The 21,731-nt window shown below is 37.6% G+C and overlaps 1 protein-coding gene across 11 annotated transcripts in view; it reads right to left on the reverse strand.

Annotated features, from left to right (window-relative positions):
- The window catches only part of FOCAD (focadhesin), a 322,109-nt gene that overhangs the window by 106,476 nt on the left and 193,902 nt on the right, over positions 1–21,731 (reverse strand). For all 11 annotated transcript variants that reach the window (XM_022573810.3, XM_089913173.1, XM_089913172.1 and 8 more), the window contains 5 exons: positions 20,441–20,491; positions 19,346–19,429; positions 11,539–11,671; positions 8,143–8,328; positions 2,519–2,640 (listed from right to left, as the gene is read on the reverse strand). In XM_022573810.3, the coding sequence (XP_022429518.2) occupies positions 2,519–2,640; positions 8,143–8,328; positions 11,539–11,671; positions 19,346–19,429; positions 20,441–20,491 (576 nt within the window). The remainder of the gene's footprint in view (positions 1–2,518; positions 2,641–8,142; positions 8,329–11,538; positions 11,672–19,345; positions 19,430–20,440; positions 20,492–21,731) is intronic.

A 21,731-nucleotide genomic window follows, 5' to 3' on the forward strand; every position in this document is an offset into this window, starting at 1 on the left:
AAAACACGAATTAAAAACCACAAAAGGGAAACCACTAACCACTATGAGAACTGCTAAATTTAAAAAGCTGACCATATTGAGCACTGGCAAGGAAGGCAGAGCAACCAGAACTCCCTTACATTGCCGGTGGGCACTCAGAATGGGACAGTCACTAGAAAAACAGTCGGGTAGTTTCTTATATTCACTCACCAAAAGACCTAGCAATCCCATTCTTAGGTAGTTATTTACTCAAAAGAAATGAAAACAGATGTCCACACATACACCTGTATGATAATGTTTATAGCCGCTTTAGTCGTAATCTGGGAAAAGTAGAAACAACCCAAAGGTCCATCAATGGGTAAATTAATACACAGATTGAAATAATGACGACAGCCTTTTTAAAAACAAAAAGACTCAGAACAGAGCAGTGATGGGAACCAAAGCAAAGTCTGAAGAAACTTCAGCTGGAAAAATACCAAAGGGACTGCAACAAAAGAAACACTAGAAGAAAGGAGGAGAGTTAGGAAATACTAGAGTCATCCTGGAAAAAACCAAAGGTATTTTAAAATTGTTCTCTGATTGCCCTGGGATGGTACAAGGTAGTTCAAGAACTGGGTAATCATACTTCCTGGGATCAATTTCCAGGCTCCTCTACTTACCTGTGTCATGCACATTAACAGTACCAACCTCATAGTGTGAATATAGAGATTAAATGAATTAATATATGCATGGCAAATTTTGAAGCATCTGAGCTGGTTATTAGCTATTATTATTGCAATTGTTATACTTATTAACTAGCTCTTAAAATTCTTATTATTTGTTGTCAGACAGTCTGAGAAACTGCATGGCTCATTTTCTATCTCTTTTTTTAAAAAATGGATTATAGTAAGCAGAAAATGAATCCAAACAAAATCCTACCATAGATTTGGCAGAATTCTGTCTAATGTGTCTTCCAATTGACTCCTAAAATTATGATCTCTTCTCATCTCTTGAAATTTTCTAAGCATTCTAAAATACAAGCAACAAGTATCATAACCCAAATATTTTCTCTGTTCACATCTAAGGTACACCTCATAAGTTCTGATTCCATTTTCTGAATTTATTAGGTGTCTTCTGCTACCTCCACATTAACACTTTTTTTGTTTCTTTTCTGATGGTACTTTTAAAATTAGGCTTCCATTAATACTTAACAATTTGGTTATCCACGTTAAGTCCACAGCTTTAAAACCCAAAAAGGTACCAAATCTCTCTCTTCTCCATACCAACAAATAATATGCTAGGGAGAACAAATCTAGAAATTACCTATGCTTTTTCCTCTTTTATGAAATTAAACCTCTCTTCTTCCCAGAGAAACATTGCTCTCCCCAGATCTTTCTTCCCTCCTTAGTTAAATAAAGACACTGTTATTAGACAAAAAAGGTTCTGAACCAAATATTTACATAATTTCAATTCTAACTAAATATATAAAACTAATATGGGTGGCTAGGATAGAGGTGGGTCTATAAAATCTGGCTATGCTGGGACTTCCCTGGCAGTCCAGTGGTTAAGACTCTGCACTTCCACTGTAGAGGGCACAGGTTCAATCCCTGGTCAGGGAACGAAGATCCCTCGTGCCATGCATGTGCACGGCCAAAAAACAAATAAACAAAAAACCTGGCTATGCTAATTGGTGGCAATTGGTATGACACAGAATATGATCAAATCAAATTAGTGATGCCAAGATTTATAAATTATGTCTCAAAATAAGATTTAATACAAACATACTGTAGAAGCACTATTTTTACCTCATATTCTTTAAAATTTTTACAATTTATAATTTGTATATAACTTATGTTTAAATTATGTAAAATAAACCTCTTTGCTGTGATATTTTGTTTTGTTATTCATTCATACATTTTAATTTATATATAACTGAATGAGTAACTGTCATAAAATTTTAAATAACAACAAAAAAACAAATTTCCCAAGTGCTTTACAACTTCCCTCTTCCCTCTCGTATTGCTACCATCTGCAATGATCAGATTTCTAGCAAAAAATAACGTAACTTTATTTTAAAAGGGTGGTCTAAAAGAAAAATTAAATAAACACTAAAACTATAGGTTTTTTTTTCTCCCTAAACTCTATTATTTACTGTTAATTCCCAACATTCACAAAATATAAACACTGGTGCTCTACATACTTTCAAAGGATCACAATTAAGAAACAGGCAAAATTATTTCTTTAAATGATAAATTGGTATTTATTCTGAAATATGGAAGTTAAATACTGATGAAATGAACCAAATTCCAAGATACTACTCCTTAATAGGCTGAACAGTGGGGAAGCATGCCAGTTTCTTTGAGAAATACCTCAAAATATTTTAGTATTCAGTTGGCTCAACTATTCTGGTTGTCTTTAAAAGCCACTTAAATTAATTATGATAAAGAGAAAAATAATTCCCAAACACACACAAAATCTCATGGGCATAAAGTGAAGGAGGGAAACCCCAAAACATATATAAGCAAGAAGAACGTGTTACAGAGCATGGGAAGGCACCTACCTCATGCACTAGAGCGAGTGAAGTCTGCTTGAAACTTCGCCCTCTATTGGCCATCAGTCTATTCAATGGTTTGCCATCTTTACTCTGATACATTGAAATATCATAACAAAATAGCATACCACCTTAAAAAAAATAAAAAATAAAAACATTGCTTATGGCAAAACTCATTAATTAGGGTCTCAGTAATCCATATTCAATCAATCTGTTTAGAGAGATTTAGAAATTAAAAGAATATGCTAAACTAATTATGATTTTTAACTGTGAATAAAAAAAGCTATTGAAACGATCACTTACTGACAAGCCTTATTCATTTGTAAATAAAAGAGAAAATTTCAAATCATGTCTTATTTTAAATTTTGTGAACTGTTACTTCTAGAAATTCTATTAAGCTTTTCCTTAAAAACAAATTTCAATGAAAGAGAAATGCTTGTGCGTGTCAGTCTTTGTGAACTCCTGAATAATATGGGTTCCTTTAGTTTCTACCCATAAGTGGACTAGTTTTCCTTCATACCTGCACTCACATACATTCACTCTCCCTTTTTTCCTCCCTTTTCTAACATACTTTGGGGGAATTTTTGCAACTATGTTCATGGAAGAGACTGGCCTTTACTATTCTCTTCTTCTACTTGGTGTCAAGATTATGCTGATCTCAATCAAGAGTGTTCTCTTCTTTTTTTTTTTTCTCGGTTGAAGTTTATAAAGACCACTGTTATTTCTCCCTTAAGTTTTTTGAGGACTTCACCAAGGAAGCCATCTGCACCTAGGTTTTCTTTGTGGGAAGGTTGCTACAGATTCAATTTCTTTAATACATATCAAACTATTCATATAGTCTATTTCTCCTTCTGTCAGTTTTGCAAAGTTTTATATTTTGACGAATTTCTACATCTCATCTAAACTGTGAAATTCATTGGCTAAAAGTTCTTCAAAACATTCTTTAATGTTTTGAATGCTGTAGGGCCTGAAGTGATGTCTCCTTTGTTGTTCCTGATACAGGTGATCTATATTTCTCTATTTTTTTGTCCAGCCTTACAACAGCTTTATCAATTTTCTTAAACTTTTTTTTTTTTAACTAGCAGCGTTTTTTATTTATTTTTAATTTTTATTTATTTTTGGCTGCGTTGGGTCTTTGTTGCTGTGCGTGGGCTTTCTCTAGTTGTGGTGAGCAGGGGCTACTCTTCGTCGTGGTGCACGGGCTTCTCATTTCAGTGGCTTCTCTTATTGTGGAGCAAGGACTCTAGGAGCAAAGGCTTCAGTACTTGCAGCACGTGGGCTCAGTAGTTGTGGCACGTGGGCTCTAGGGCCCGTGGGCTTCAGTACTTGTGGCGCACAGGCTCAGTAGTCATGGCTCGCAGGCTCTAGAGCGCAGGCTCAGTAGTTGTGGTGCACGGGCTTAGTTGCTCCGTGGCGTGTGGGGTCTTCCCAGACCAGGGATGGAACCTGTCTCCCCTGCACTGACAGGCAGATTCTTAACCACTTCACCACCAGGGAAGTCCTCATTAAACTTTTCAAAGAATCACCTTTGGCTTTGCTTATTTTCTTTATTTCCTGTGTTTCCTATTGCACTGATTTTTAATCCTATCTTTATTATTCCTTCATCATTTCTTTAAGTTTAATTTGCTGTTCTTCTCCAAGTTTCTTGAAATAGAAGCTTAAACTATAATTGTTTTCCTTTCTTCTTTTTTCAGTATATGCATTAAGGGTACAAATTTCCTACTAACACTGTTGTTGTTGTTGTTTTTTACAGGTAAAGCAGATAATTTTTAATGAAATGGAAATTATAAGACTTCAAAATATTTTTTTTTTCCCACCACCACCACCCCCGACCCTCGCTTTCTCTCCTTGGTGTCCATATGTTTGTTCTCTACTTCTGTCTCTATTTCTGCCCTGCAAACTGGTTCATCTGTGCCATTTTTCTAGATTCCACATATATGCGTTAATATATGATATTTGTTTTTCTCTTTCTTACTTCACTCTGTATGACAGTCTCTAGGTCCATCCATGTCTATACAAATGACCCAATTTCATTCCTTTTTATGGCTGAGTAATATTCCACTGTATATACGTACCACATCTTCTTTATCCACTCGTCTGTCGATGGACATTTAGGTTGCTTCCATGACCTGGCTATTGTAAACAGTGCTGCAATGAACATTGGGGTGTATGTATCTTTTTGAATTATGGTTTTCTCTGGGTGTATGCCCAGTAGTGGGATTGCTGGGTCATACGGTAATTCTATTTTTAAGGTTTTTTTATTTATTTATTTTTGCGGTATGCGGGCCTCTCACTGTTGTGGCCTCTCCCATTGCGGAGCACAGGCTCTGGACGCGCAGGATCAGCGGCCATGGCTCACGGGCCTAGCTGCTCCGCAGCATGTGGGATCTTCCCGGACCGGGGCACGAACCTGCGTCCCCTGTATCAGCAGGCAGACTCTCAACCACTGCACCACCAGGGAAGCCCCCTCCAGTTCCATTTTTTTCCCTCAAGATTGCTTTGGCTTTTCGGGGTCTTTTGTGTCTCCATACAAATTTTAAGATTTTTTGTTCTAGTTCTGTAAAAAATGCCATTAGTAATTTGATAGGGATTGCGTTGAATCTGTAGATTGCTTTGGGTAGTATAGTCATTTTCACAATATTGATTCTTCCAATCCAAGAACATGGTATATTTCTCCATTTGTTTGTGTCATCTTTGATTTCTTTCATCAGTGTCTTATAGTTTTCTGAGTACAGGTTTTTTTACCTCCTTCAGTAGGTTTATTCCTACATATTTTATTCTTTTTGTTGTAATGGTGAATGGGATTGTTTCCTTAATTTCTCTTTCTAATCTTTCGTTGTTAGTGTGTAGGAATGCTAGAGATTTCTGTTCATTAATTTTGTATCCTGCAACTTTACTGAATTCATTGATTAGTTCTAGTAGTTTTCTGGTGGCATCCTTAGGATTATCTGTGTACAGTACATGTCATCTGCAAACAGTAACAGTTTTACTACTTCTTTTCCAATTTGTATTCCTGTTATTTCTTTTTCTTCTCTGATTGCCGTGGCTAAGACTTCCAAAACTATGTTGAACAATAGTGACAAGAGTGGACATCCTTGTTGTGTTCCTAATCTTAGAGGAAATGTTTTCAGTTTTTCACCATTGAGAATGATGTTTGCTGTGGGTTTGCTGTATATGTCCTTTATTATGTTCAGGTAGGTTCCCTCTATGCCCACTTTCTGAAGAGTTTTTATCACCTATTAACACTATTTTAGCTGCATCCCACAAGTTGTAATTTGGCATATTTTCATTATCATTCAGTTCAAAATATTTTCTGATTTCCATTTTGATTTTTTTCTTTGATCCATGGAAGATTTATAAGTGTACTGTTCAATTTCCAGGCGAGTGGATAAATTCTAGTTATCTTTTTGTTATTTAGTTTAGCTTAATCCCATTGTTATCAGAGGACAGACTCAATGACTTCAATATTTTGAAATTTGTTGAAATGTATGGTCTGCTATATGACCATTTTGATAAGTTTCCAATGTACAGTTAAAGAGCATACAAATTCTATCACTATAAGATACAATGTTCCATATGTCACTTAAGTTTGTTCATAGTATTATTCATATATTTTGTGAACCTGATTTTTTTGTCTGCTTGTTCATCATACCATTGAAAAAGCTGTTTAAGAGTTTTCCGCTATTATTGTGGATTTGTCTATTTAGTTAGTTCTGCTAATTTTTTGGGGGGGGGCAGTTTGCGGGCCTCTCACTGTTGTGGCCTCTCCCATTGTGGAGCACAGGCTCTGGACGCGCAGGCTCAGTGGGATCTTCCCGGACCGGGGCACGAACCCGTGTCCCCTGCATCAGCAGGCGGACTCTCAACCACTGCGCCACCAGGGAAGCCCAGTTCTGCTAATTTTTGTCATATAGTTTGAAACTCTGTTATTTTGGCACATTGATTAGAATTGTGATACTTTTCTAATGGACTGACTTCTTTATCTCCATGAAATATTCCCTTCGTTTCTAGCTTCTTCCTTTTTCATATGTCTAGCACTTTTTCACTGGACAGTATATGAAAGAACCACAGAAAGTCTAAATGATATTATTACTTTTTTAATCAGAGGATTTTCTCCTCTGTTAGGCAGACAGAGTGAAGAACAGATCATCTCAGGTGAATGAGGGATTTAACTGAGTTAGGCTTGACTATAGCTTTGGTAAATCTCAGTCTACCTCTGTTTCAACCCTGTTCCTAAGGCATGCCTCCTCAAGATTTTCAACTGACAGTCTAATCGGTCTTTGACTCTTCAATACAGAAAGATTATGGGAGATTCAGAGATTTGTATCTGTCCTCAGAAGTTTTCAGCTTAGCTTTTAACTTCCCACAAAGCTGCAAAATTTGACAAATATCTTAAGGGAGAAACAGGCTGTGTGTTTGAAGGGTCTCAAGTCCCCAGTCTTGTCACTCAGGTTACCACGTAAATGTCATGATCTCTGTTGGCTTCTCTGCCTCCTGCACCAGCCTCTTGTTAAGGTCAAGCCTGAATTTCAGCCTCTATCTGAGGCCAGCATTAGTAAGTGCATCCAGGTGAAAAGAGCTGTAGATCTCAGTATCAATTCACTACTTGTGTGCTTTGTTTTCAGGCCCATTCTCCTAGCCAGTCTTTGTTTCCTAAGCAACACAAGACTGGAGATTTCGCTGCCTCTCAGAAGAATCAGCCTAGTTCTTTAACTTTCAGTGCAAACTCAAAAGTCACCAAATTGCTTATGAGGAAAATCTCCAGTTTGTCACCTGTATTAGAATCTTCAGAGAAACAAAACCAACAGGATATATATAGGTACAGATATGTAGATAAGCAAGAGGAGATTTATTATGGGAATTGACTCCCAAGATTTTTGAGGCTGAGAAGTCCCATGATCTGCTGTCTGCAAACTAGAGAACCAGGAAAGCCTGTGGTGCAATTCAGTCTGAGTCAGAAAGCCCAAGAACCAGGAGCACCAATGTCCAAAGGCAGGAGAAGATGGATCTCCCAGCTCAAGCAAAGAGAGCAAATTCACCCTTCTTCTACCTTTTTGTTCTATTCAGGTTTTCAATGGATTGGATGTTGCCCACCCACACTGCTCAGGGTGATCTTCTTTACTCAGTCTACTGATCCAAACGCTAACCTCTTCTGGAAACACACTCAGAAATAATACTTACCAGTTATCTGAGCATCACTTAGCCCAATGAAGATGACACATAAAATTAATCATCACATCAGCCTAGTCCCATAAAACCACTAAAAGCTTTACTGGTTTCTCTATCCTCCAACAGGCCTCTTCCTGGGCCAATACCCAATCCCAGCCCACAACCAGAATCAGTGAATATCTCCCATGGGGTAGGGGCTGGGGCGTGGGACAGGTCCATAGGGAACAATCTAAAATGTTCTCTCCATTCCATAACTTCAGTCTATTCTTTGTTTTATCTATGTCTTTGTTTCTACAGTTCTCTGATGGCTTTAAAATGTGATTCATTTTTGTAATTTATCCAGCTGTGTCTAGACGTTAGCAGCAGCAGCAATGCCTTTCCATGCCCTATTACACCCTACTTGGAAGAGAAACTTAAATCATCACATTAAAATCCCGTACCGTGATAGTATGTATTGTGCTTACCCGCAAGGCCAGGTTTCAAACCCGGTTGCTTGTTTGTTTCATACATTTTCAACATAAAATTGGGGATTCCTGCTACAGTCTTTCCTTGATCTAAGCGGGCACCTCCTTTTAATGCAGAGTGATACACCCCACGGGGCATATTCACCATTTCTTGCTTCACAAGTGATGTAAAAAATTCCTCCAAAGCTGAAAGAAATAAAAGGAGACCAAAAGTAGAGTGAATATAGTATGCTAGAAGAGAAACATTCATTCTTAACTCATACACACGCACACCAACAACAACAACTTAGCTATACTTCATGTCAAATTTCACAAAGTAAAAAAACAATTCTTGATTCCCAGCCCTTTTGTAGTCTTCCCCAAACCAGAATATGGCACCCAGTAACTCAAGCTTAAAAACTTAGTCATTCTTAATTCCTCTCTTTCTCACACTCCTTATATGTAGCAAGGAGTTTTAGATCTACCTTTAAAAATATATCTCAAATCCATCAGTTTCTCTCCATTTTCACTGCTACTTGCGCAGTCATTATCTTCTCTCTTCCTCATCTGGATCAATTTAAAAACTAGTTCTTGGTTTCTTCTCCTCATGACCACTCCTCTAAACCATCCTCTACCCAGAAAGAAGCTAGAGTTTTATGTCATTTCCTTCCCTAACATCTTTCAATGCTTTTTCACTGTACATAGAATAACGTCAAGACGTCTGACAATGATCAAGGCCTTCTATGACCTAGCCCCTGACTCTCCCTGTGACCTCATCTCTACCACCCACCTTCCTTCCTAGCTGTGTTAAAGACACACTTCCACAAGCCCTTTTATTCCATTCCTCAATAACACAAAATTCATATCTAAGTCAAGGCCACTGCACTTGCCATTTCTTTCACCTGGAACACACTAATCCCCAATGTCCACGTGACTGGCGCCTTCCTGTCATTTAGATATTTTCAGAGAGGCCCTTTATGACTATCCACCATTCTGCAGTAATATCAGTACACTTATTTTAAAAAATTAATTCATTATTTCTTTGTTTGTGTTCCTTCTAATTAAGCCCAAGCTCTTTATTGCTTGACATCTTCACTTATTATAAGGTAATGCAGTAATGTGGGATCAGAAGACAATAGGGTATCCAAACAAAATACCTGATTAGCACTATAGGTTTATATTCAAGTGTTATTTTCCTAAGGACCACTAGAGGTTGCCCAATGCAGAAACAAAAACAACAAAAATTAAAGCTAAACAAATCATATGGAAAACAAAAAAGGAAACCACCACAGGTGCCTCTTATTATAGGAACAAAAAGCAAGAGTCTGTCTACCTAAACTAGAATTTCATTCTGAATAGGTCTAAAAGTCTCCTTTAAATGACCACGATTAAATTAAAGACAGAAGTACTCACTGGAACATGTATTATGTACCCAGTTCTGTCATTCCTATATAGAACTTTCCTAGGTGCAACAAAGCTTCTCCATTCAAAGCCCAGAGAACACCTGTGTAGTATGTTTTCTATTCACCCCTCCAGATCCACACTCTCAACCCTACTCTGTGCCCCGGAAGAATAACCTTTCACAACTGCATCATCAGACTCCCTTGTCCTCTGGCTTTTAGTTGGCTTCATCCAATGGGAGACACTGGCAGGCGATCACAGGGTGCAAACAGAGGTGAGAGCATGTAATCCCCGGACACCCTCCTGCAGGACTGCCCCAGGTGGTCTGCATCCCTCTTTTGAAGGGCCTTGCTCCCCTTAGGAGCTTCTTATGACCCAGAAGCTCTCTCTTATTCTCCTAACTGCTCCCTTCCCTTACCTCTTCAGGCTGAGGGACATTAACCATTCTTAGATGATTCACCATTGCTTGTGAATTTCCTTTAACCTTGACAACACACCTTTAAGCAGTCCCTTTATTAAACTCTCAATTACTCTCTCTGAATTTCCTGCGAAGACCCTGATCAACACATCATCTAAATGAAAAGTGTGAGTAATATCCAACTTCAGGTCATACATTTCAATTCCTGTATGTACATGCACATGTACGACTGCTTCAAGCTTGGGAGGAGTACAGACTTTTCAGAATGGACCTAAGAATCATGCATTTGTGAGGCAAGAATTTCATGCTTTCTCAGAAGACACCCTATTCTGGTAAAAGCTGATACATGTCAAGAGATAAGTACACATCTACACGAAGACTAACCCAGGAATGAAAATTTGTCTACTTGTCAAGCTCTTCAGAGAATTAAGGATTATCAAATAATTCCAGCCCTGAGAGTAGTTTAAATGAAAGTAAAATACCATGAATGCAAAAACCCAAGAGGACTTTGAACTCTAAGGTTATTCTGGGATACAGAAGGAACTTTGGATAACTGATGGCTTTTTTCTTCCTTGGGCTTACTATTAACCACAGGGGAGGTCCTAGACTCTGAAGAGCCTTCAGGTAGGAAGTGGGGACGATCAGGAGAAAGAAAAAGGGACGAAGTCCTTAAGGCTTGTTCTGGACATCAGGAGAAAAGAAAAGGTGGACTCTGTCTAAGTTGTACCGTTCAGTTTTCTCTAATGAAAGGAGGCAGGAATTTGGGACAGGAGCTTTGTCTAGCAAGAAATACTACTATATACTTGGCTGAATTCCTCAGGAATCTCCATGTGGGATGAAACCAAGGATAAAAACTTCTAACATTACAGGCTACTGAGATTATGACTGAGAAGATAAAGATGACATTTCTTGTGTTTATTGAACTTAATTTTGAGAAATTAAATTTTTACATCCATGAACATTCAGGGTAGATTTGGGACAGAATAAGGTAATAGATGCATGCTTGGGAAAATGTTGGCTACTATTGAATTAGAACAACTAGGTATAATTAGAATAATTTTTTAAAATGTCAAGGTCCTGTAGGCTTTATATCAAAGCTGGAAAAAAAAAATTGCTGAACGACCATACAAGTTAATCTATTTTTTAAAAGCATTAATGTATAGCTCTCAAATACTGGTACCACCATTTCTTTAGTAAGAATATATTTCTAATGATGAAACTACCCAGGAAATTTCTGAAGATTCTAATGATCTTTTCAGTTATCTTATATAAATAAGCTAAAGAACCATTTGAATCAGTGACTTAAAGTCTCACTGAAAATTTGTAGAATAAATTTAACTTTTGAGATGAATTTAAATTTTTCAGTGAAAATGGTTGTTTAAACTAGTTCTCCAGCTTATTTTTACTTGAGTCTAACATTTTTCAGTGTGTTTTTGAACACCATACTACCTCAAGCAGTCCCTATAAGACACATAGAAAATAAGTATTTAAGATTAAAGTAAGCTATAATATGTGTTCATCACAAAAGAGCACAATTAATCAGACAGTTAAAATCACTAAAAAAAATGCTAGCTTCCCTGACACAAAATAGGAGTCACCTGGTAAAACGGAAGGGGCAGTGACTGACAACAGTTTGAGATAGCAAGAACCAGGAATGGAAAGATCCACGTCCTTTTCATCACCCTCCTCGTCTTCATCTAGGTCATCAGGAATTTGGATTTCTGGTCTTACCTGAAATGATAGAGAAGGCGATACTAAAATATTATGTAAAATCTTTTCCTTTAAAAAATTAAGTTAGACTCATTGCTCTACCATGCCAAACGACCATTAAAATTAATTTTTAAAATCTATTCATTTTCAGATTAACTAAATGGTAAACTCTAATCATCTTATTAGAAACACTCCCAGATCCATGTAAAGAACTAATGGTAATATAGTAAGAAAATCACCATAAACCAGCCTAAGCAATGATTACTATAGAAAACTAATAAAATTTTATACCATCTGACAATAAAATGCAAACACACATTCAATACATTGAACTTCTGTAGTTTATAATTAAATATTTGCCTTGTCTGAATACATGTTTTAAAAATTTGTGATTTCAGCCATACTTCTATGACAAAGCTTAAAATCTTCTAGTAGAATATACATAGTAGAGATCAGGAAGACACAGAATGCTGTAGCTGACTTTTTTTTTTAGACTTAGCAGTTTGTTGCTATGGAATATAAAAACACTAAAATCTGCAGTTGGTAGCTATACTTTATAGTGTCTAATTTGCCATTTGAAGATTTTGTGGTTACTCTGTGATTAGTTAGGTTTATTTGAACCAAAAATTAAAAACGTAAAAAGATTACCACTATTGTAGATTCCACAAGCTATAACTGTCAAGCAATTAATTAAATTTTTAATACTTTCAATGACACACCATGAAAATGCCCACATGGAGATAATTAAGCATTAGGGGAGGAAATCAAAATATATAAATGTGGTTGATATAACCGTAAAGTGCCAGAACCCAGTCATTACCATTAGCCTGTCTCCCAGAGTTATTTTTAGAAATAATTAACAATTCCTGCAGACTGCCTTTTTCATAGGTCCCCAAAGCACTGTTCCGTTTAGGAACTGCACTGAGTTAGGATTCTTGCAGGGGGATAAAAGCAAACTGAGATAAAATGCTTCTCACGTATAATAACCTCAACTCCGATGAAGCCTTTCAATCATAACTAGCGTTCTTTTCAGTAGTGAAGGAGTGAAAGCAACCTGACCACCAAGCACTTTCCAAGACAAGATTTAATTCTGATTCAGTCTTGAGGATCTAATTCTCAGAGGGCTGAGCCAGCCATAATTACAGAGATAACAATGATGCGTGCTCCGCAGAGGGCATGCCTGCATTTGTTGATATCAGCGCACACCAGAGGAACCCTGGCACCTTTGCAAACCTTTTGGTTCTGACAAGCAGGGTTTTCGGAGTGTCTCTGGTCTGTGTATATACTTGGAATTTGCCACATTTGGTATCATCAAGAGGTATCTTAGAGATTTTAACTAGTCCTAGTTGCCTAAAAAGTTTCAAAAAAAGGAGTTGGTTCTGGGTCTGTTTACCTTGCTTCCTGACTTTTTACACATCATAGTACAAATTGAAAATAATATTTGAACAGCATATGGGGGGAAACAGACAACAATGCTTACAGCTGGAGGCTACATGAATAACACCAGATACTGCACCAGAGCATCAGAGCACTGGGAAGCTCTGCTACATGTCACATTCACAAGTGATAGGAGACTCGGGGAGGTGGAAGCCAGCGGTAAACACTTAAGCTAATATGAAAACTCGTAGGGATGGTGAGGATGTGGAGAAATCAGAACGCTCACACACTGTTCATGGGAAGGTAAAACGGTGCAGCCCCTTTGGAAAACAGTTTGGCAGTTTCTCAAAAAGCGAAATGCAGAGTTACTGTATGGCCCAGCAATTCCACTCCCAGGTATATGACCAAGAGAAGTGAAAACAAATGATCACACAAAACTTGCAGACGAATGTGAATACATTAGTTGTAACAGCAAAAATGGAAGCGACTCAAATGTCCATGAGCATATAAACAAAATACGGCACACCTACACGATGGAATATTATTCAATCATAAAAAGGTATGAAGTGCAGATATGTGTTCCACATGAATGAACTTTGGAAACATTATGCTAAGTGAAGGAAGCCAGTCACGAAAGAACACATGCTATATGATTTCATTATAGGAAAGGTTCAGGACAGGTAAATTTACAGAGACAGAAAGTAGATTAAAGGTTGCTTAGCGCTGGGGGGAAAGAAAGGGGTAATGGGGATTGATTGCTAATAAGATGATCTAAAATTAGATTGTGGCAGCTCTGTGATTAGTTGCACAGTTCTCTGAATACACTAAAACCACTTGAATTGCATGCTCTAAATGGGTGAATTGTATGGAATGCGGATTATATCTCAGTAAAGTTATTTAAAAAGAAAGGAAGGAGGAAGGGAGGAAGGGAGGCGATAGGAAAGAGAGGAAAGGGGAGGGGAGAGTGTGGGTTGGAGGAGGGGCAGCAGAAGAGGCAGCAGCACAAGCGGAAGCACAGGAAATAGAGGCGGAAGCTGCCACCACCTTCAGAGGGACCTCAGCTGGTGGATGAACTAGGCCAAGTGACCAATGCTCCCAATTCCAGAATTATGTAGTATAAAAGGAATCTGATCTTTTTTGCATACATTTTAGCCTATCCAGTTTAACTGCTCAATGAGTCACAGCACGCAGGCCATCAATATTTCCGACAGCCACTAAAGAAGACCTACTAGGTTGGGGATTTTAAAAAAAAAGACCCGTTCATCCATCTTAAGTTGTCTAATTTTGCATTCACATAACTGCACCCCTATATTAATTTATCTTCTGTGCGATAAACAACATATGTCTGCATCTTACATACACATATATGTTAACAAAGACACTAGAGATGTACTGTAATTTATTTTATTTTATTTTATTTATTTATTTTTGGCTGCGTTGGGTCTTCGTTGCTGCTCATGGGCTTTCTCTAGTTGCAGTGAGCGGGGGCTACTCTTCGTTGTAGTGCGCGGACTTCTCATTGCCATGGTTTCTCTTGCTGCAGAGCACGGGCTCTAGGCACGTGGGCTTCAGTAGTTGTAGCTCACGGGCTCTAGAGCACAGGCTCAGTAGTTGTGGCGCAGGAGCTTAAGTTGCTCCACGGCATGTGGGACCTTCCAGGACCAGGGCTAGAACCCATGTCCCTGCGTTGGCAGGCAGATTCTTAACCACTGCGCTGCCAGGGAAGCCCCAATGTACTGTAATTTAAGTATAGATGATATACTCTGCCTACTTATAATGGTATGATTACACCTTCAATTTTGTTTCTTCAAAGGTGAGCTGATTCTCCTGAACTAAGTAGCACTTATTGTTAGACTTTGGTTTCATGGCATTTCCCTACTCCTCTGTTCATCTCTTAAAGAAGTATTTGTTCCAGCTTCCCTATGCTAGTCCCAGTCTTTTCCCTTTGTTTGTATGCAACAAGTGAATAAGATCAACATGAGTACAACTAAGGAAAATCAAGGGAAGTCATATGAAAAAATACTTGTTAAAATTATAAAATGTTGCTAACTATATTACATTAGCTACTCAAACATCCAGGAAAAAACTGTCTATTTAGAACACACACACACACACACACACACACACACATGCACATACACACACCAACTACACACTTCCAATTATAGCTAAGCTTTGTTGAAGAAACTTAAAGGGAGAGCCAAATATAAAATGATAAATTACTTTTAAAATCTGATTTAAGTTGAATATTGGAAAGCTTATCCTACAAAATGCCTTACTACATTTTCTGAGCCAGATAACCTTTCAACCACGTTTCTGTGTGTGCAACCTAAGAAAATCCAGGAGTTTGTGCATAAACAGAGGATTTATTTGGAACTCGTTAAGTATCTGCATAAATTCATTTAAGAAGAGAAACAGCCTCTGATGAAATCAATAACATTCACTTAAATCAAAGCGGAACAGGTTACACCACATTAATACCAACCCAGGGTGCATAATAAGTTCTTTTATATTACTCGCTTCTCAAATTAACTCCAGAAATCAACAACACTATCTTAAGAGCTCTATAATAAAAAGTTTAATTTTTAAGCAGCCAAGCATTTTTTAAAGAACCCAAGTCAGAGAGAAGAGTCAACCTAAATGTTTATCAATTACTGACTGTTTTACCAGAAAAACCATTCTTTATAGTTTTTTTGGTTTGTTTTTGTTTTGTTTCATTTTGGGGGTGTCAGGGGGCACTAAAGAAGGCAAAGGAGAAGGATAAATAGCTAAAAAGACAAGGAAATACAAACTAAAAGGGAAAAATCATTCATGTCTATTTTTTAACACTGAAATCAACAGGTCCTCAAAGAAGCCCCCCCGATAGTTTTTGACCAACTTTAGACTTGCATGTTTCAAGTGATTAACAATGATATTTTTACAAACCAACAAACACATGGATTCATTCACCGGCCTTATTTCCGTAGTGTAGTGGTTATCACATTCACCTCACACATGGTTTCATTCAACATTCCCAGCTCATAAGACAGCCTAGCACTTAGTATACGTCCAATAAATAATCACTAAACCAATGCAAGTGTTAAGTGTCTATCATCAACGATCCCACAAAACTTCCTAATAACAAACCAGTGACAAGAAAGATGAGTTAATGAATCTGCTATTCAAATCCCTGGCTCACATGATATCTCATTCAGCTCTACTCTCCATTGATATTTTTCATCTTACCTTAGGTGGTACTGTTTCGTTTAACCCTAAATATTCCTTCTGATGTCTGTCACTCCTTTAATGCCTTCTGTTTTACCAGCCTGTTAGCTTTCTTTCAACAAGTTTCACAGTTTAAGTTGATGCAGCAATGAACAAGAAATCTTTCTTTGATAAATTTAAAGGTGTACTTACAAAAGTAGTTGAATTATAATCCACAAAAGTAACCATGTGGATAGTATCTTTTAAAAAAATTCTCTTTTTAAAAAAAAATTTCTACTTGAAATTCACTGTATGTTCTGTTAAAAGATTATTTCACAAGTTTCCACAAATAGAAAAAGAGAACCTGTACACCTTTCACTGGAAAGGTATACAAGTAGCCTTCAGTTTTGTGAGTAAACCAAACTGCCCTTGGTGCAGTGAGTAAACTCTGACAACAAGGAGGAATCTTAGATTTTACACTAGAGAAGTCCCTACCTGGCAGAGACTTTTGAAACAGTTGAAAGTATGCTTTTGTAGAAAGTGAGCCACAGTTTCACATCACTGCCACTATCTACAAAACAGAGGTGGGATCTGGGGTTGCACCCTTAGCCTTCAGGGACTTGGTTGGAATATGAACATACTGACCATTTTCTGGACTTTTAGTTCTTAGATATTCAAACAGCCAAACTGAAAATCAGTAATTAATAAAAAGAAGAAGAACAATGCATGGTGTGGTCTTGGAAGTAATGATTCTCCATGCGGAGGAAGGTCCTCTATATCAGAAACTGGGGGTTGAAGTGGGGTGGACTCTTTTAAACCATATGTCCTCTCATCTTAATCTCAGTTAAGAACATCCACGGTAGTGAACCTCTGTTACATATGAGAGGGAATCACATCCTAGAAGGGGGTTAGGGCAGAAAAAAGGTTGAAAAGCATGGCTAAAATCAGTCTTAGAGACTTCCTTTACAGCTCTTCACGCTCTGCTGGTGAAAACCCAAGCATATATAGTACATCACTACCCTTTATGTTGGAAGGTATAAAGAGCTATTTATGGTTTTTCAGGGATCAGAGGATATAGAAGAGTTAGATTAAGAAAGTATCTAATATTTGACTGCGTACAGCACTTAGCTGAGTAATAACTCTAACAAACACAACCAGAAACTAAACATAACCCTCAAGTAGGATAAAATAGAAACATAACATTATTTAAAGAGGTAGAGACTAAACAGTCAAGAGTATATGGGAGTTATTTAATAAAAGCTATCATTCCAGCTGGAATGTTTCAGTAATAATAGCTAAAAATAAAGGTAATCATTATGTTGTGATCTAAATTACCAATTGCTTATTTAAAATAATATAGGGACTTCCCTGGTGGTCCAGTGGTTAAGACTCTGCACTCCCAGTGCAGGGGGTCAGGGTTCGATCCCTGGTCAGGGAACTAGATCCTGCATGCATGTCACAACTAAGAACCCACGTGCTGCTACAAAGGTCCCGCACGTGGCAATGAAGATCCCACGTGCCTCAACTAAGACCCAGTGCAGCCAAAAAATATATATGTATGTATATATATAAAATAAGAAAAAGTATCTTTCCAGATAGTGTAGGTAATCTATTGGTAGGAGTTTACATACCAAATTTACATGTAATTTTTTCCTTTTTCTTTACCTTTCTCTCTCTTTTTTTCAGAAGCTATGGGTATTGCTAGTCACCATGGTGTAGTCTGAAATCCCATCTTTTTAAATTTTACGAGTCATAGGACATCTTTTGTTAAGGCTTCCTGTTTGTGATAACTGCACAACAAGCTGGCCGATCTGTCTTCGAGTACTCAGTGACACGGGAAATCCTGCCTCACTTAGGATTTGGTTTTACAAGAGCCTGTCTTCAGTCCCTCCAATTCAATTCAATGAACAGAAGTTTGCCTGGTTACTACTGGCATCTAGTCTCTGCATAAGCTCAACCCAGAAGAAAAAGTCAACTCATTTAATGCCTGAGGATCCCAAGAAATTCACAATAAAACTTGCCACTTCACCTCAAGGACAGATTCTGGGTAATGTTACGCATAACTTCTTCTAAAACAATGTCTTCCTTACACTCTAAAGGCATTAAATAACCATTTGTATGCCTTTGAATTAGCAGTAACACTAAATGTGAAATCATACACTTAGGGACTTCCCTGGTGGTGCAGTGGTTAAGTATCTGCCTGCCAATGCAGAGGACACAGGTTCGAGCCCTGGTGCAGGAAGATCCCACGTGCTGTGGAGCAACTAAGGCCATGCGCCACAACTACTGAGCCTGCACTCTATAGCCCGCAAGCCACAACTACTGAGCCCTCGTGCCTAGAGCCTGTGCTCTGCCACAAGAGAAACCGCCACGATGAGAAGCCCCGTGCACTGTAACGAAGAGTAGCCCGCGCTCGCCACAACTAGAGAAAGCCTGCGCACAGCAATAAAGACTCAATGCAGCCATTAAATAAATAAATAAGTAAATATTTTTTAAAAAGAAAGAAATCATACACTTAACTCCTTAATATAACCTGATAATTTAAAGCTGGTTATACTAGGTAGGTAGTAGAAAAGGTTCTATGTTTTTAGGCTAGTCTAAAAACTAAGATAATATCTCACAGTGTGTTAACCCTTAAAAGAGAGTGATACTTTCTTCATCCAGTTCTCTGGGACTAACCTATATATCATTTCAAAGTAAACAAATAAATAGCAGGTTTTTTTCCGACGGCACTTCAATTCTGTATCACAAATAAAGATCTCTGGCTGCTCAGGTGGTAGAAAACCTTACTCTGAGCAGGCCGTGCTTGGATGTGAAGTTCAAGACGGCGCACTAACTGGGTAAGGTGGTTCCTATAGTGACACAGACCTTGCCCTGGGCACAGGGCAATGCAGTCATACACCAAGTCACCTTATAGAGATTTCATTTTCACCTTCCATCTGCTTCAGTTCATTATCTGTGAAGTCTAAGACCTCTACAATCTACTACAGATTAAACAAATTATAAATATAAATTCTTATCTTTTATGGACAACACATCTAGAGTTACAGGTAAGAATTCCCTAAGCAGGGGATATAAGTAAAGTTATAAAACGTAGCAGTAAAGAGATACCGGTAAGAAAGCAGAAAAACCTACCTTTTCAGGCAGATGAAGAATGGTGTGCTCTCTGGCACTGAAGTGTGACAGAGATTTATATGCAGCATTTGCTACAACTGGGTCCTAGATAGAGTAAAAGTAAGATAAACAAAAGAAACAACATATATTAAACATCAACTCTGGAGGCAGAAAGAAAATCTTCCCTGACCAACCTCAAAGTTCTATAGTCAGTGCTTTGGAAATGGTATTCAAGCCTTGCTTAGTATGTCCCAATTAAAAATAGAGAGAAAACAGCACTGGACAGAGGCATCAGAAAAACCACATTTCTATCCTAGCTGGGACATTAAACATAAAATAACTCCTAATTGCTCAAGTCCCCATGAGGTGGTATGGTTTAGTGGAAGGAGTACGAGGGTATAGAGTTTGATAGGCCTGGAAGTGGACTCTGAGCCTCCGGCTACTCCCTGGGAGAGCTGGTCTTCTGGAATCTAAGCTTTTTCACTCATGAGCCAGGTGGAACATCACCAGCACCCTCTGCTCTATACTCCTTGATTGGAAATGACATTTGAAAAATGGAGAGTATACATGCTACTGTATATAAAATAGATAACTAATAAGGACCTACTGTACAGCACAGGGAACTCTACTCAGTTCTCCGTAAGGGCCTATATGGGAAAAGAATCTAAAAAAGAGTGGATATATGTATATGTATAACTGATTCACTTTGCTGTACACCTGAAACTAACACAACATAGTAAATCAGCTATACTCCAATAAAAATTTTTAAAAAACCAAAAACAAACAAAAAATGGAGCGGACTTTTTGTTTGATGTGCTTATCGGTGGGGGAGGGGCACAGCAGGAAAGAGGAAGGACCTTTAAAAGGAGAGGCAATGGCAACAGTCCCTCTTCATATCTGTCAGTGTCACAAAGTAACAAGTGCATTTTATGGTGAAAATGTATTAAGTGGCATAAATTAAGAATAACTTTTAAAACCTAAATTTATTAATAGTCACAATTCTTTTAAAACCAAGAAGGCATCATTTCAAGGGAGTTATATTTTTATCCTAAGAGTCTTATTTCACAGTTCTTTCCCCAGTTTGGTTCTGTTTCACTGACACCCTTGTGACAGTACCTTGTTTTGAGTGTGGTTCCAGAGGAAGCTGAGGACTTGAACTTTAAAATTCTGAAAAATCAACAAACAACAGAATAAAATTTTAAGACAAAGATAAAATTGAGAGCAAACAATCTAAAGTAGCAAATGTGGAAATTAAATCACTTTAAAAATTATACCACTAGTAACTGACTTAATATGGACTTATCCATCATTCATAAAATGAAAATACTCAGAAACAGACTCATCATCTAAACATATGGATATGTTAAACAAGGTGAGATTTTAAGATTATTGAATTTAGAAACCTAACCATTTCTTACTGATCTCTCAAGTCTTAGTACAAATGTCACTCTCCTTTTTCATGCCTCTATTCCTAACCCCCTATCCAGAAGAGAGCTCTCCCTTCTCTAGGCGGCCATACGGCACATGGCACAATTTAGCATCTAACGTGATTATCTGTGTATGTGGTCAACTCCCTACTAGCTTGTACACTCCTTAAAGCGGTGGCTGTCTTTCTCATTTCAAAGGCTAGAACATAAAGAATATAAAGCCCAATTCCTCAAATGACAAATATTTAAGAAATAATTGAGCATAAAAAGCCATTTATCTTCCAACACTCAATGTCTTCTTAATTTCAGCCACATCTAACTTCTTGCCCTGCTAAATCGTATGAGGTTCTTCTATACCTCCTTGTGTTTGCATATTCTCTTAAAAACGTCAATGAAAAGCAACATTTTATTAATTCTTCACGATCCTAGTCTAATAGCACCGACTAAATAAGGTTTCCTTAGATTTCTCCTAAGAATGCTTGTCATTTCCGCCACCACACTCTCGTAGCCCTTTGAGTAACTGTGCTCATCAAATGTTATTATAATTATTATTGCTTATGTCTATATCCTTTACCAACTTTTGAGCTTTCAGAAGGCAGGGACTGACAACATGGTATAATGGAAAAATATAGCCTTGGAGCTAGAAAGTCCTGGGTTTAGAAAACAGCTTTCACTTAGAAACTACAGTGTTGGTTCAGTTACTTGTCTTGCATGTAGCAGATACTCAATAAATATTTGTTTAATGAATGGATAGACCTCTTAAAACCTCAGATTCTTTTGCTATAAAATGAAAAATAATAACTTCCTATCAGATATTAGAACTAATTGATATAAAGTAACTGGAAGAGCACTGGAGAATATAATAACTACTTAAAATAGTGTCTATTATTGTTTATTAGTATGTCTAAGGCCTAGCACAGTTCTAACAAATATATTCTGAGTCAATGAATGAATGATCAAGCACTTGCAAAGCAATTCAG

The sequence above is a fragment of the Delphinapterus leucas genome, chromosome 6 (assembly GCF_059928025.1).
Source record: "Delphinapterus leucas isolate spDelLeu-1000000601 "Yukka" chromosome 6, BTC_Dleu_Yukka2, whole genome shotgun sequence".
Classification (NCBI taxonomy): Eukaryota; Metazoa; Chordata; class Mammalia; order Artiodactyla; family Monodontidae; genus Delphinapterus; species Delphinapterus leucas.